Source organism: Mobula birostris, chromosome 31 (genome assembly GCF_030028105.1).
Source record: "Mobula birostris isolate sMobBir1 chromosome 31, sMobBir1.hap1, whole genome shotgun sequence".
NCBI classification, from domain to species: domain Eukaryota; kingdom Metazoa; phylum Chordata; class Chondrichthyes; order Myliobatiformes; family Myliobatidae; genus Mobula; species Mobula birostris.
The window spans coordinates 20,147,335-20,164,198 of NC_092400.1; the positions used below are offsets into that span (position 1 = coordinate 20,147,335).

At 41.5% G+C, this 16,864-nt stretch overlaps 1 protein-coding gene across 2 annotated transcripts in view; it reads left to right on the top strand.

The window, feature by feature from the left end:
- Positions 1 to 16,864, top strand: part of LOC140190953 (sarcoplasmic/endoplasmic reticulum calcium ATPase 2) — a 103,804-nt gene that overhangs the window by 64,569 nt on the left and 22,371 nt on the right. For both annotated transcript variants that reach the window (XR_011883724.1, XM_072247954.1), the window contains exons 8-9: positions 6,245 to 6,709; positions 8,145 to 8,233. Coding sequence is in view for 1 of the 2 variants with exons in the window: in XM_072247954.1 (XP_072104055.1) it covers positions 6,245 to 6,709; positions 8,145 to 8,233 (554 nt within the window). In the remaining variant the exon portion in view is untranslated. The remainder of the gene's footprint in view (positions 1 to 6,244; positions 6,710 to 8,144; positions 8,234 to 16,864) is intronic.

The window sequence follows — 16,864 nt, forward strand, 5'->3', positions numbered from 1 at the left end:
AGCAGGCTTTTTTCACTGATGTTGAGTGAAACGAAAACTAGAGGTCGTGGGTTAAGGGTGAAAGGTGAAATGCTTAAGGGAAACATGAGAGGGATCTTCGCTCAGGGTGGTAAGACCGCGGAAGTGGCAGGTGCGGGTTTGATTTCAATATTTAAGAGAAACTTGGATAGGTATACGGATGGGAGGGGTATGGAGAGCGATGGGACTAGGCTAAAATAGTTTGCCCCAGACTACATGGGCTGAAGATGCTGTTTCTGTGCTGTAGTGTTCAACGACTATATGGGGAAGCGAAGTTCGATTTTAAAAGTTTCCTGCTGCAGGGAACGGGAGTCAGTGGCACAGAATAGTTGTTGCACTTAAACATTGCCATCTTTGCATTCGGAGAGAAGCTACTCTGTGGTGTGAAGAGGATAGCTCTTCATTTCTTGGCATTAGCCCTCATTGTTTTGGCTCAGGATTTGCTACTGTAGGATTGACCTGGTGCCATAATCCTTTGGACAGCTTTCAAATAATGTGCTTGTTAACATTTTTTTAAAAATATGTATGTTTGGTGCTGCACTTTATTCAAGGAAGGGGAATGAAAATGATGATGTGTAACTTTTAGAGATCTGTGGCTTCATCTGAAACTATTATGCTTCTGTGTTATGCTGGTATTTGCCTGTTCCTAACTTTCTGGTCTGCCACTATCAGTAGCATCTCCAAAACAGGTATGCCTTTCAACCACATAGAAATAATAAGTCTTCCCAATTGCTAGCCTTAATCAGGCAGATTATCTTTAGTCTTGCAATAAGCCCTACATTTGGAAAATCTGCTGTTAGAATAGCTCTGGAGTCACTTAAAAGAAGTGTTGTTTTGTGATGCCCTTTCAATGGTTTTGTCCGACTGGATGCGTTTCTACAGCAACAACATAAAAAGGTTGGTGGCAAGCCAAAATAATATTTAACTCCAAAAAGCTGTAAAACATGAGCTGTTTTATTGTGGAACTTATCAATATTTGAATCCTCATTAAAGAGCAAAACAGAGTTGCACATTTCTATCTGGTGGCTCTTAAGTTTTCACAACTTGAATGCAACCCAAATCAGACAAGAAATCTTTCCTCCGCCACTGGTATAAAAGTCTTCATCATTCTGGCAATCACTTGATATATTGTATGATATTTTTATTCTGTTGATGTGATTACAGGTTTCAATTTCATCCACTGGGGAGTTTGAATTGTAGCTACCCAAATAAATATATAGTTTTTTAAGGCTTCGACAGTCAACAGAAGGGTCTTTCATTCCCTCTAGCTGGATTTGTAAACAAGTCCTTCAGGTGAAAGCGCCACATTCTAATTTTATATTGTGGGCTTGAAAACCACTGAAAAGGCTGATGTTCATGTTTTTGTGCCTCTCTGCGCCTTGTGGAGCATTGGGGGGGAAACCTTTAGTACTTTAGTCTGTTTTTAACGAGGCTGAGTTGCTAGCTCGACGCTCAGCCCAGCCCGGATGGAAAGCGTGCAAGGAGCCGGACAGATTGCAGTCCGGGACAACTCTCCTCGCCGTTCAGTGTGGATACGGCTAATTCATATTGTCAGAAGGCAACAAGTACCCGTGCTGAATATCAATTGCAGAACATAAATTCTGCTGTTTCAATTTTAATGGGGAATGAGCCCTCTCATTTCATTATTGATGAGTGGTAATTTTTGCTCCTAGCATTTTGTGTTGTACTAAGTGAGTAAGGATAGAGTTTTGAACCGCTTTTCACTTTTTACATCTAGGTCAGTGCAGATATGTATCAGCCAAATGATTTTATTTATTGTGATAGAGTGTCAGAATAGGCCCTTTGAACCACGCCACTCAGTAATCCACTGATCTAATCCTAGCCTAATCTTGGGATAATCTACAATGAGCAATTAACCTACCAGCTGACACGTCTTTGGACCGTGAGAAGGAAACCAGATCACTCGAAGGGGAGAGCGTACGAACTCCTTACCGGCAACAACGGGAATTGAACCCAGGTCACCTGTACTGTAAAAGTGTTGTGCTAACCACTGCACTATTGTGCCACCCTCTTGAGTTCCATCCAGTTAGTACCATTTGTAAGTTGTAGGTGCTACCCATGAATCTTGCAAGGCACCTAGTTTTGTGGATAACCAGTTACAACTGGTTAATGGGATGGGAGGAGAAGACGGCGGCACGACGCAGCGCACGTGGCCGTTCCGAATGATATTGTATCTGTGAAGTAGGATGCCGTGCACAATCCTGATTTGATAGAGACGGACGTGAGAAGCACGGAGGAACATCTGGAGAAACTTCTGAAATGCCTGCTTCGCTGCCACTGCTACTGTGCGATCGAGAATCTCCGGAGAGAAGGCCCCAAATCCTCGGCCTTGCCTGTTGCCGGGGCTGGGGTCGAAGCGCTCGGCAGAGATGGTGGGTGCTCGGTGCATCGGTGTCGGAAGCTGGTCGGAGGCTTGGAGTTTTCGGACGGACTCGGAGTCGGACTGTGGTCGGATGCTTCCAGGATGCTGCATCGGCAAGTTTGCGGTGCTGGAGGTTCACCGTCTGCATGAGATGATGGGACTTTTGAGAGACTTTGAGATTTTACCGTGCCCATGGTCTGTTCTTATAAAATTACGGTATTGCTTTGGACTGTTGTAACTATATGTTATAATTATGTGGTTTTTGTCAGTTTTTCAGTCTTGGTTTGTCATGTGTTTCTGTGATATCATTCTGGAGAAACATTGTATCATTTCTTAATGCATGCATTACTAAATGACAATAAAAGAGGACTGCATATCCTCATAATCTAATCTAATCTAATTGAAGTCAGTTTGCTCGAATTTGTACCTGGGAATATAAATCTATTTTGGCACATCCCTGATGATTAAATTCTATAGAGTAATGACCTTGCAGGGTAGTCTGTTTGTGCAGAGATTGAGGAAGAAAGACAATTCTAGCTGAACCTGTAGTTGGGGGAGGATTCTCCAGTTACATGGTTCCAGGATTTCTTCTAAATATTTGTTTGATTGTGCCTTAGTGTTAGACTTTCTTTATCTGAGTTTTCATTTGGAGTGGTAAGAAAGTAAGTTTTAAAAAAGAAATTTAAGTTTGCAAGACATTGGGTTATTTAACAGGACTTGCTAAGTGACCCAGCTGACTTCAGACACGTTGGAATGTGGGTTCTGCAAATCTGCCCTTTGACTGCAGGGTGTCTGAAGTGTAAACTTTGAGTGGAGTCTTGGAGGTATAAGTTACGGTGTATGTATATATTTTTAAAAAAATTAAATTGTTTAGGTTTCTCCTTGAGCTACGTAGAAAGAAGTGTCAGGGCAAGTCAGGCTTGAGAAGCGTACATTCGGCACCCCTTCGGGTGTTTCCCATGGGTAGCATAGTGGTTAGCACATCAGTTTACAGTACAGGCGACCTGGGTTCAATTCCCACTGCTCCCTGTAAGGAGTTTGCACGTTCTCCCCGTGACCGTGTGGGTTTCTTCTGGGCACTCCAGTTTCCTCCCACAGTCCAAAGATGATTAAATCGGGGGATTGGTGGGCGGCACGGCCTGAATAAATAAATAATAGATAAACGTTCAGGAAATGTCATCTGCTGAGGAGTAAGAGCAGCACTGTCAGTGCGAACATCTGCGATTACGGATGGGACCTGTCAGGCAGCTGAAGAGTGCAGACAGAGACAGATTGAAGAGCAGAGAGGTAACTGCTGAGAAAATCGAGGGCACTTTCTCTGTGACCCTGAATACGTTCAGGGTAAAGGGCTCCTCTGGAGAGTGCAGCCAAGGCCAAGACCATAACACCATGGGTGGTTTGATTGTGCAGGGAGTGAGGGGGGGAAAAGCCAGGGGAGCAATAATAACAGCTGATGGTAGTTGAGGGGTGGGGTGAGGGGGGATTCCAGGATGGCATGCTGGTGGCAGAGAAGATGGTACCACTGGATAGCAGCAGTATGTTCTGCATGGGGAAAAGTGAATTGTCATAGGTTGTGGGGCATACCATTGCCAATAGGAATAGGATAGAGGTGTTAGAGCAGATCTTAAGGATTCAGGATAAGGGTTTAGATAGAAGTTGGACTTAAAAGGTAGCAATCTTCTTCCCTCCTACAAATTAAAGTGGTACATAGGGCTCATATGTCTAAAGACAAGCTCTCTCATGATATATCTCCTTACTGTGACAGATGTAATAATGGAGAGGCTTCATTAATTCATATGTTTTGGTCGTGTTCGAGCCTTGAAAAATATTGGAAAGATGTATTCCAAACTTTTTCTTACTTTTTAAAGTTAATTTTAGGCTCAACCCTTGACTGCCTTATTTGGTATTGTTGAGGAAAGAGCTATCATTTTGGAGCCTTCTCATTTGCGGGTACTGGCTTATATTTCTCTTATGGCTGGGAGGGCGACCTTGCTTAAGTGGAAGGAGGTTGCCCCCCCCCCCACTCATGCTCAATGGTTATGCGATGTTATGTCATGTTTAAATTTAGAGAAGATTCGTTGTTCAATTTCTGATTCTAATCAAGATTTTCAAACGCAATGGGGACCCTTTCTGAACTATTTTGAAAATCTTTGAATTGTTATTAAAGTATTAAAATATAGACCATATCTTAATAATATCTATTATTATAAAATACTATATGGTAAAGTACTCTTTTCTCTTTTTTAACCAACCAGCTTTGTCTTGGTAGTGGGTGTAGATTTTTTTATGATATAATTAACCATATTATTGTATTTCATAATTCAATTTATTTTATTTGATTGATCATGAATATGGGATACCATGATTGTATCAGTGTGATTTATATATAGTGCATTTTGTGCTATCTTATTTTGGTTTATAATAAGTATCCTTATGAATTCTGTATTTGTCTATATGAAATTTTATTAAAAATATTGGGGAAAAAGGCAGCAATCTTCAGATGGCTCGTGATGCTGTGCACTAACGAGTCCGGAAGTTGGAGGATATTGTTGATGACTGGATGGTTGGGAACACGGTGCAAGAGGGAAGGTTTTAGGTGCCTAGGGCATTAAATTGGTTTTGAGTAAGGGCTCAACAAGACAAGAATGTCCACCAAATTTTGCATGAGCTCTTAAGGAGAGTATAAGCTGGCAGGGCAAGGCAATGGGAAGCCGAGCAAACCTTTGAAAGGAGATGAAGTGTTAAAAAGGGATTATCAAATGAGCCTGTGTTGGTTGAAGTTTAAAAAAAATAATAGCCCTGTCACAGTGAGCCTGCAACAGTTCAGGGAGGGTTTCAGGGCAAATTTGTAACATTTTTGACAATGCGAAAGGGCTTTGGAGGCGATTTTGTTCAGGAAGGCCCACTCGGGGCTGGACACGGAGAATCCACTTCAACAAGTGTAGTTTCACCGGCTTGCTTGACCTGGGCACGCCTAAAAATGTTTTCCGCCAGTTTTTCTTTTCTTCAGATTAAAGACAGCGAGTGAATGAGTGACCTCTAAACAACATTTAAATGTGACGTGAATGACACAGTTTAATAGGTCATCTTTGGGTGGTTGGCTACCCTGTGTTAGTCTAAGATAAGTACCAGATATTTGCAAGTGTTGAATTTTGTGGATGAACTTTGGGGGCGAAGAACGTCTGGGCTTTGTTGTTGGTAAATCTTTAAAATTTAGCAGGAATACTTGCCTTGAAATTAATCCCTGTTGAATTTGCACTAATGTTGGTGAGTTGCAATCTGCCTCCCAAAAATCAGTCTCTTGTAATTAATAGTGTACACCACCTAAATTTATGTGCTATTGTTGTTAGTAAAGCTGATTTTAATTCCCCTATACAGTATATTCATACTTACGCACACACACAGTATTGACTTGGGGTGAGGAGAGAGGGGAACTGAAGGATAGGTCCCCCATTCCTTGCAGATCCATCAGCCTCCCGGCCTGAGGGGAAAAGATTAGCTGCATTCATAACTTGTGTTGTCAAAGACAAAATGATGTTTATAGCAGTTTTCTTTATAAATGCACCAGGTGGACTGAATACACATATTGTTAGCTGGCCCAGTCATTCTTGGTTCCTTGAACTATATCTGTTTAGCAAATAATAAAGATGAAAAGAAAATCCCTGAATATTTAAAATATTAATCAACGAATCAGAAAGCAAAATTGTTCTGATGGAGTGCTTCAGTTGAAACCTTAATCCTCCTTTGACAAATGGTAATTAAACTAATGTGAATTTCCAGACACCTGTGCAATTAACATGGTAATTTTTCATATCAAGGTGATTTTTATTCTCTCAATTTCAGGGTACAAACATTGCAGCTGGTAGGGCAATTGGAGTAGCTGTTGCGACTGGCACGGGTACAGAGATCGGCAAAATTCGTGATGAGATGGCAGCAACTGAGCAGGAGAGGACTCCACTTCAGCAGAAGCTTGATGAGTTTGGTGAACAGCTCTCCAAGGTGATTTCGCTGATCTGCATTGCTGTTTGGATCATAAACATTGGCCACTTCAACGACCCCGTACATGGGGGCTCCTGGATTCGTGGCGCCATCTATTACTTTAAGATTGCAGTTGCTTTGGCAGTGGCTGCAATCCCTGAGGGTTTGCCAGCCGTCATAACTACCTGCCTGGCCCTTGGAACGAGGCGTATGGCAAAGAAGAATGCCATTGTCCGGAGTCTGCCATCGGTGGAAACATTGGGCTGTACCTCTGTTATCTGCTCTGACAAAACTGGTACTCTCACTACAAACCAGATGTCTGTCTGCCGGGTAAGTGCTTTCGGTCATTTTTAAGAAAAAATTCAGGTGGAAGAGTAGAAAAATATGCTGCTTTCTGCTCAAATTATTTGGTAGGGTGGCAAGAGAAGCTCCTCAGTTGCTTGGCTTGTAATATTTAGGAAGTTTATCCCTCTGCATTTTTATCCTGAGTAATCTTTATCCCTGTCTGTCTTCTGGTTTCTGCATAAACCCTTAGTCTTGCGTGATATCCTCTGGGAGAATTTCAAAGGCATCATGCAAATATGTGAAATCATGATGAAATACATTTCAGATGTTTACCAAGATTAGTTTTGTTGTATGATGCATTGTAAACGTTATTGTACATGCTCACTGTATTGAGGTTATTAAGAGACTGAAATTTTAAATGGAAGTGATTCCCCCCCCCTTTTTTTTTTTACAAATAGCATATGCTTGTGATAAATATTGTAATGTAAAGCAGTTTGAAGTGTTCAAACAGTTTCAACATATTTGTCCTTGCCATGCCTTTTACAGCTTGTAGGATATGTGCTGGATTTACGTGTGCTGTCAGACATTTGGAATTGGCTGTTAAAGCAACCTGATTGTTTGCCGCGTGGACTAAAAATGGACTCCTCTGGGAATATGTTTTCTTTAGTCCAATGCTGTGTGAGAGGGGGAGGAGAAGAAAAATCTTTTGGCCCACACAACGAGATTGACAGTGCATTCATTGCCTGCCGTCGTGAGGCATTTAATTATTTTTAATCAGAATCAGGTTTATTATCACCAAGATATGTCGTAAAATTTGTTGACTTGGCAGCAGCAGTTCAATGCAATACGTGATAATAGGGGGAGAAAACTGAATTACAATAGTCAAATTAACTAAGTAGTGCAAAATTAGAAATAAAAAAAAAAGTGAGATAGCATTCATAGGTTCAATGTTCATTCAGAAATCCAATAGCAGAGGGGAAGAAGTTGTTCCTGAATCATTGAGTGTGTGCCTTCAGGCTTTTGTACCTCCTTCCTGATGGTAGCAATGAGAAGAGGGCATGACCTGGGTTGTGGGGGTTCTTAATGATGGATGCCACCTTTCTGAGACACTGCTCCTCAAAGATGTCCTGGGTTCTGCAGAGGCTCCTGCTCATAATGGAGCTGATTAAACTTACAACACTCTGCAGCTTGCTTCGATCCTATGCAGTAGTCCCCAGCTGTATATATTAGATCAGAATGAAATTCATTTATTGTATGTTTTCAAAAAAAAACAACTTCGGATGCAAGACAATGCAGTGGACATTATTCAGGTCTGATGTCACTCTTCCACCACAGAGCCATGTTGTGTAAAGCTTGTTCATCAGTTGAACAGTAAGCAAAACTTGAGTTTATATCTTGCTAGCCACCTCAGCTTGCAGTGACCCAACAACTGGTGTGCTATTCTTCACCTAGAGTGTCTGCTACTTTGTCATTCTCCTAGATGTTCATTGTCGACAAAGTTGAAGGTGACCAGTGTTGGCTGAAGGAATTTGGAATCAGTGGCAGCACCTACAGCCCTGAAGGACAAGTGTAAGTACATCTCCTTAAATCTTTTTCAACAAGCAATTGAAAAAGTATGTTTCAGCACTTTGTGTCATAACTTTTTGTTCCGTTTTTTTTTAAAGAGTGCATGTGTGCACATATATTCTGGCAACAGTGTGTACATTGGATAAGTGAGGCTAAAAAAAGGATGGTATTTGATGATGTGCTTATGATGAAGCTTTGCTAAGATTGCCTGCAACATGATGCCATTTTGTTTGGGGTAGAGTGAAGCACATGGAACACAAAGCATCTTTGTTCCCTCTTTCTAATATCTCTCTTGGTCCAATAACAGGATAATGCTTGTGTAATTGGAGATCTGTTGACACACATACCTGTAACCAGCTGTCCATTAGGAACAACAAACTAGTGAAGACCAGATAGTTTGGCTGTAGCTCTATATTATGTATGTTTGAGTCTTGCATTGTCCACAGAAGCCCAACAAATCTCTACTCAGGCTGCATATTTCAACAAGCTCCTGGAGGTGACTCTGCCTTTGCTAATTTTAAATATTTTTGACAAGGTGTGGTATCTTAAAGACTACTGCCAAAATAGGATTGCAGTAGGCTTACTTGGTCCATCAATTCAATATTCTGGCATTCTCAAAAAGATTGTAATCTACTTCTGTATTCCTTATTGCTTTTGGTAAATGTTATCAAATGAGCTAAGGTGACCATGCACCAGTTTATGCTTTCAGAACAGTTCTAAATTTCTCTGTATTTGGCAATATTTCTGAATCTTACTCCTATAATATCCAGCTCTAATTTTTAGGCCATGTACCAACCAACAGTAGTTTTTCTCTCTATCCTTTCCACCTGATATATTGGATACATTGATCAAATAAATCAAAAGGAATACCCTTAACTTGTGCGACCTTGTAATCTGCACTCCCTCCACTTGTGCGACCTTGTAATCTGCACTCCCTCCACTTGTGCGACCTTGTAAATTGCACTCCCTCCAATGACACGTCGTGTCAACCCATCTGCCCCCAAAGTCAATGAGTGGTGGCTAGAACTGCTCTTTTTCAATGAACATTTTTATCATCATTATATGCCATGTGGTATGACGTGGGCTATCATGGTCCATCCATGACCATGATTGTTCTTGGCAAATTTTTCTGCGGAAGTGGTTTGCCACTGCCATCTTCTGGGCAGTGTCTTTACAAGAGGGGTGACCGCAGCCATTATCAATGCTCTTTAGAGACTGTCTGCCTGGCGTCAGTGGCCGCATAACCAGGACTTATGATGTGCACCGGCTGCTCATACAACCTGCTCCCATGGCTTCACATGACCCTGATCAGGGGGCTAAGCAGGTGCTACACCTTGCCCAAGGGTGATCTGCGGGCCAGCAGAGGGAAGGAGCACCGAGCACATTGCACCTCCTTTGGTACAGACGAATCTCCACCCAGGCACCCAATTGTTGTACAACTGTATTATACAAACGTTTGTAAATATATTGAACAGTGAATATGTACTGTTTAATTAGTTGTGTAAATGTCCCATCAGCTCTTTCAACCTCTGTTGCTTCTAACTTTTTACTTAGCAAATACTTTAAATTTTTTAAAAATATAATGTGGTTGACCTCACTGTTTCCAGATTTTAAATTTGCTGTGAGTATTTTGTCAAACATGTTGATAGGTGTTTGTAATTTCTTGCTGACATAAAAATGATCACACTGCCTATCTTTGTCATCAACGTACTAGGCTAGGTGGAGCTTTTTTGAAAAAAACAAAGTGCTGGAACTGATATGCCAGCCAGCATCTGTTTCAGAAGATGGACTGGGTATTGAGCAATGAGGAAGGATTAGTTAGCAATCTTGTCGTGCAAGGCCCTTTGGGTAAGAGTGACCATAATCTGGTGGAATTCTTCATTAAGATGGAGAGTGACATAGTTAATTCAGTAACAAATGTTCTAAACTTAAAGAAGGGTAACTTTGAAGGTATGAGACTTCAATTAGCTAAGATAGACTGGCAAATGATACTTAAAGGGTTGATGGTGGATATGCAATGGCAAGCCTTTAAAGATCGCATGGATGAACTGTAACAATTGTTCATCCCAGTTTGGCAAAAGAATAAACCAGGGAAGGTAGTGCACCCATGGCTGACAAGGGAAATTAGGGATAGTATCAATTCCAAAGAAGAAACATACAAATTAGCCAGAAAAAACGGCACACCTGCGGACTGGGAGAAATTCAGAGTCCAGCAGAGGAGGAAAAAGGGCTTAATTAGGAGAGGGGAAAAAGAGATTATGAGAGAAAGCTGGTAGGGAACATAAAAACTGACTGTAAAAGCTTTTATAGATATGTGAAAAGAAAAAGATTGGTTAAGGCAAATGTAGGTCCCTTATAGTCAGAAACAGGTGAATTGATCATGGGAAACAAGGACATGGCAGACCAACTGAATAACTATTTTGGTTCTGTCTTCACTAAGGAGGACACAAATAATCTTCCGGAAATAGTAGGGGACCGAGGGTCTAGTGAGGTGGAGGAAGTGAGGGAAATACATGTTAGTAGGGAAGTGGTGTTAGGTAAATTGAAGGGATTGAAGGCAGATAAATCCTCCGGGCCAGATGGTCTGCATCCCAGAGTGCTTAAGGAAGTAGCACAAGAAATAGTGGATGCATTAGTGATAATTATTCAAAACTCTTTAGATTCTGGATTAGTTCCTGAGGATTGGAGGGTGGCTAATGTAACCCTGCTTTTTAAAAAAGGAGGGAGAGAGAAACCGGGGAATTATAGACCGGTGAGCCTGATATCGGTGGTGGGGAAAATGCTAGAGTCAGTTATCAAAGATGTGATAACAGCACATTTGGAAAGCGGTGAAATCATCAGTCGAAGTCAGCATGGACTTGTGGAAAGGAAAATCATGTCTGACGAATCTCATAGAATTTTTTGAGGATGTAACTAGTAGTGTGGATAGGGGAGAACCAGTGGATGTGGTATATCTGGATTTTCAGAAGGCTTTTGACAAGGTCCCACACAGGAGATTAGTGTGCAAACTTAAAGCACACGGTATTGGGGGTATGGTATTGATGTGGATAGAGAATTGGTTGGCAGACAGGAAGCAAAGAGTGGGAATAAACGGGACCTTTTCAGAATGGCAGGCAGTGACAAGTGGGGTACTGCAAGGCTCAGTGCTGGAACCCCAGTTGTTTACAATATATATTAATGACTTAGATGAGGGAATTAAATGCAGCATCTCCAAGTTTGCGGATGACACAAAGCTGGGCGGCAGTGTTAGCTTTGAGGAGGATGCTAAGAGGATGCAGGGTGACTTGGATAGGTTGGGTGAGTGGGCAAATTCATGGCAGATGCAATTTAATGTGGATAAATGTGAGGTTATCCACTTTGGTGGCAAGAACAGGAAAACAGATTATTATCTGAATGGTGACCGATTAGGAATAGGGGAGGTGCAACGAGACCTGGGTGTCATTGTACACCAGTCATTGAAAGTGGGCATGCAGGTACAGCAGGCGGTGAAAAAGGCGAATGGTATGCTAGCATTCATAGCAAGAGGATTCGAGTACAGGAGCAGGGAGGTACTACAGTTGTACAAGGCTTTGGTGAGACCACACCTGGAGTATTGTGTGCAGTTTTGGTCCCCTAATCTGAGGAAAGACATCCTTGCCATAGAGGGAGTACAAAGAAGGTTCACCGGATTGATTTCTAGGATGGCAGGACTTTCATATGATGAAAGACTGGATCGGCTAGGCTTATACTCTCTGGAATTTAGAAGATTGAGGGGGGATCTTATTGAAACGTATAAAATTGTAAAGGGATTGGACAGGCTAGATGTAGGAAGATTGTTCCCGATGTTGGGGAAGTCCAGAACGAGGGGTCACAGTTTGAGGATAAAGGGGAAGCCTTTTAGGATCGAGATGAGGAAAAACTTCTTCACACAGAGAGTGGTGAATCTGTGGAATTCTCTGCCACAGGAAACAGTTGAGGCCAGTTCATTGGCTATATTTAAGAGGGAGTTACATATGGCCCTTGTGGCTAAAGGGATCAGGGGGTGTGGAGAGAAGGCAGGTACAGGGTTCTGAGTTGAATGATCAGCCATGATCGTACTGAATGGCGGTGCAGGCTCAAAATGGCCTACTCCTGCACCTATTTTCTATGTTTCTATCCTTTCTCAGAACTAGGAGAGGTGGAAAATGTGTTTTAAATAGCAAAGAGGATGGGGAAGGGATAGTATGTCTCTGATAGGGTGATGGCAAAAAGCTGTTGGGAGTTCTCTGGTAGATAAGTTAATAAGGATATGTGGACATGTATGTTACTGAAGTTAGTAGAAATGAATAGTTGCCACACCAACGTGGATCCTAGTGGAATGTGGCTTGTCGTATCCTGTCGGCTTAAATACCAGTCAATTATTATCTTTCTCCTGCTGCTCAGCCTAATTCCTAACCAGGCCAATAAGTTGTCCTAATTCCTCAAGTTTTGTCTTTACCTATTTTTTTTTTCTTCTTGTGAGGATCTTTATCAACCATTCTCCTAAACACCTAAAATATTTAAAACTGTTCTCTTGAATCACTCACTTACAAATTCCAGTTTGTCAGGTGTGTTCTGCCCTTGGGCTAACACTCTGCTGAAAGGTTTACCTATCTAGTTTATTCTCTCCATAATTATGAACTGCTGTTATTTCCTGATAATAAGGCACAAGGCTCTCGCTAATCTATAGTTTGCTTTCCTGCTTTATCTTTCTGAAGTGTTTGAATCATGTATGTAGTTTTCCAGAACAGTTTCCGGATTCAGGGGAATTGTATTAATATCCTAAAAGTAATCTTCCAGTGTTCTTATCTGCTGCTTTTTAAATTCTGGGTCAGGAACCATCTGGTGCTAGTCAATTATTACTATTTATTTTGCTTGTGTTAACTTTAGCAAGTTCTTGTCAGCTTACGTGCAGCAAGTACTGTCATGAAAGTGGTTCTGTGGTTCCCTTTTAATATCAGAGAATGTGTACAGTATTCAGCCTGAAATTCTTGCTCTTCGCAGACATCCACGAAAAAAAGAAAACCTCAAAGAATGAATGACTGAAAAACGTTAAACCGAAGAACCCCCATCCCCCCATGCAGAAGCATCAACTCCCCCCTTGCACTTGTTCCAGCAGCTAGCATCAACACCCTCCACCAAGCAACAGCAAATCCCACAAAGAGCCCTTGATAGTTATTCAAAGTTTCTGCCCTTCCCACACTAGTTTTCTTGCAGCTTTTGAAAGTGTAGTGTTACCTTGTCGTGTAGTGTAGCACTTCCCTCAATTGCCAGGGTCTGTGTTAGACTTGTCCTACTTTCTTTTAGTTTCATGTTGCCTTGTCCCCTTCAGTCACCCTCAGCTGTGGAACTTTTTGACAGAACTCTTCCCTGTATGGGTATAAACTGATTTTAAATTAGTTTATATTCCTTTCTGAACACTTCCCACTTCTCTTGTTTTAGATTTGTCCTGTTTATTGTGATTGGGATCTGTATCAATGCATGTAAGTCATCTTTGACCTAAATCCAAAGTTCTATCTGTTTTGCATTTCACTTTTGAACACGATAATGATTTGAACTGAAAATGATTGCTATAATTTTAACACTTTTGGGAGTTTTAACTAAATCTGGCCGATCACCCTACTAATCCTAATATGCTCTTCACTTTTGGTGTAATAGAAATTATCAGGCAAATGAAAAAATAATTTAAGTGAAGTTGCCATATTTCTACCTCATCCAATGATAAATAAAGTACTTGCATTTGTATATCATCTTGAAGAAAACCAGACATCCTTAATCACCAGTGAGGTCTGTAATAAAAAGAACATCCCAGCAACATCCCACTAACAACAGAGAGATGAGAACTAGATTTGTTTTTATTTTCGATAAAGGAAATTAGGATAGTCGGGGGGGAGGGGGAACTTAGTTGTTCAGTGTTATGTGATCTTTCATACATTTCTGCAGGGCTGGAAACTTTTAGTTCAATGTCGTATCTGAGATAGCATCCTGAAATGTGCAGCATCCCTTCCTGTATCAGCCTGGTGTCTTGTGTCTCTGTTCCTCTAAGGAGGAAATTGAATTCTCACCTTTTTGTCGCATAGAAGAATGACATTATAATACAGGAAGAAAATGATAGGAGTTATTTTACTGTTTAACAGATTAACTGAAGCTTAACACTTCAGCCTAACCAGCTGGCTGGGATTTTTGGTGCATGGCAGCTAGTAAAAATTCTTCCTTTCTAGAAAAATAACATCAATATTTCTTGCCTTACTCTTTATGCCCTTTTTAATTAATTGAGTACTTAAAATTTGCTTTTTGAATATTAACATTAGATGAAAGCAGTGCTAAAAATTAAATATCATTTGTGTACCTTGATCTTTTGCAATATCCGCAAATGAAGTTTGAGTTAGATAATTCGATTGTAAATTAAAAACCATTATCAATGCTGGCCCAATCTGGTCCATGTGAGTGGATTTCTAATTAATGAGGAAATGTTTTTGTAGGGCTCTGCAGTGTCACTAGATTAAGGTTGAAGAATTTTACTTTTTCAATTGCTGAGGTAGAATTAATTCACTATTATTGCATCAATCTCAAGCTGACTTCTTAAAAATATGGCTGTCAGAAATGCATTCGGATTTGTTATGAATGTGCCTGGTTAGTTTCTCCGATATTTTCTTTTACTGGGAGAAGACAATTGAGCACAGTTCTGTGTATGTTCTTCAAACTCTTGCCTTCCCAAGGGGTAGACACATCTGATTTACACCAAACGATCACAAATAACTGAAACACATCCTGCGCGTAACCGACTACAGTGGATGAGGCAGCTGACTTCAACATCATTTCTGTGTAAATAACCCGTGTTGCTGTTAACATACAATCTTGTAAACCGAAATATTATAACCAAATCAATAATACAAAGTGACCACATGGGTCTGAGGTTAAGATAATTGTATTTTTGTTTATAATCTATATTAATTTTCTAAAAATTTCTCTCCTCAGCATCTTATCTTCAGCCCCCCCCACACATTTCCCAGTCACGTACAAAAAAAACTCTACTCATAAGTTGTTGGATAATGTCTCTTTTTTTTTGCCTCTCTACATGCTGACATTCTCAGGTCTTTGAATGAGCTGTTGCCTCTCAAATCCATGCCCGTTTTCCACAGCAACGTTTGAATCATTTCAATCACAGTTACCAAAGTGATGCTAACAACATAATCTGTCTCACTCCATCTGTTAATGAATGGTGGGGAAAGTGATGGGGAGGTGTAACTGGAGTCATTGTGTGGGTGTGAGAGAAATGCTAGGTTGGTTTTCCAAGATCATTACTGAAGTGTAGCATGTCGCTGAGCGACAAGGGGGTGTTAAAGCTGGGCACCGTCGTACAGGGACAAGGAAAAGAGCCCCACTGAAGGTTATACTCTGGCTCTGGGTAGGTAATGAATAAAAGTGAATGACAAGTGGACAACAAGCGGAGAGGTCATGGAATAAAAACAATGTCAGCCCTTGCTCCATCACCTCTATCCTGCAACTTCATCTTTTCACGACCCCATCATCGGAAATGCCACCTCGCTTGCTGTCTGTGTGATCTGTAAGTCAGGCATTCGGACCAGCTGGGCAGAAATTTCTTCTGACTAAATTTTTGGAAAACTGAAGTCGTTACCTTTCAGACTTGTTTCCTAGCAAACTGTTTCTTCCATTTTGCTTCCAGCTGTCAGAGACTCTACCAGCTTTTATGCAGCCTTGATGTTCAGCTCCTGACAGCACAGCTGTAGCAATGTGAACAATCACTGGGATCACACATTCAATGATATTGCTGAACTGGGCTCTTTCTCGCCCATTGGCAATGCCCTGCACACACACACACACACACACACACACACACACACACACACACCCCCCCCCCCGGAGGAACTCAGCAGGCCAGGCAGCATCTATGGAAAAGAGTACAGCCGACATTTCAGGCCGAAACCCTTTGGCAGTGCTGCCAAGAAGTCGACTGCACTCTTTTCCATGGATGCCGCCTGGCCTGCTGAGTTCCTCCAGCATTTTCTGTGTGATGCTCAGATTTCCAGCATCTGCACATTTTCTCTTCTTTGTGGCAGTGCCCCGCTTTTGTACTCATTTCCCCTAACCACTAAAGCAATCAAGGGTGCCCTTCTTGAATCCACCCTCCTTCAATCTAGCAGCAGTCACCAAGTCTGCTTCCTGTGCTTTTCTGCCATGGCAACTAAGTTATAGGGAAGGGTTGAATAGGCTATGACTTTATTTTCTAACGTATGAGGAGAGTTTTGATAGGAGTATATGAAATTATGGGTTGTATAGATAAGGTGAATGCAAGTAGGACACGTGGCCAAGTGGTTAAGGCGTTCGTCTAGTGATCTGAAGGTCACTAGTTTGAGCCTCAGCTGTGGCAGCGTGTTTGTGCCCTTGAGCAAGGCACTTAATTACACATTGCTCTAGTGTCTGTGTGAGGAGTGGCGCCCCACACAGACTTCCAATCTGCGCCTTGTAAGGCATGAAAATGCCCGATGCAGGCCTCTCATGGTCTGAGTCGACGTTCCCTCCCCTCCCCAAGTAGGAGATTGGGTGAAAGGTGAAATGCTTAAGGAAAACATGAGGGGAACTTCTCTCAGAGGGTGATGTGGAATGAGCTGCCAG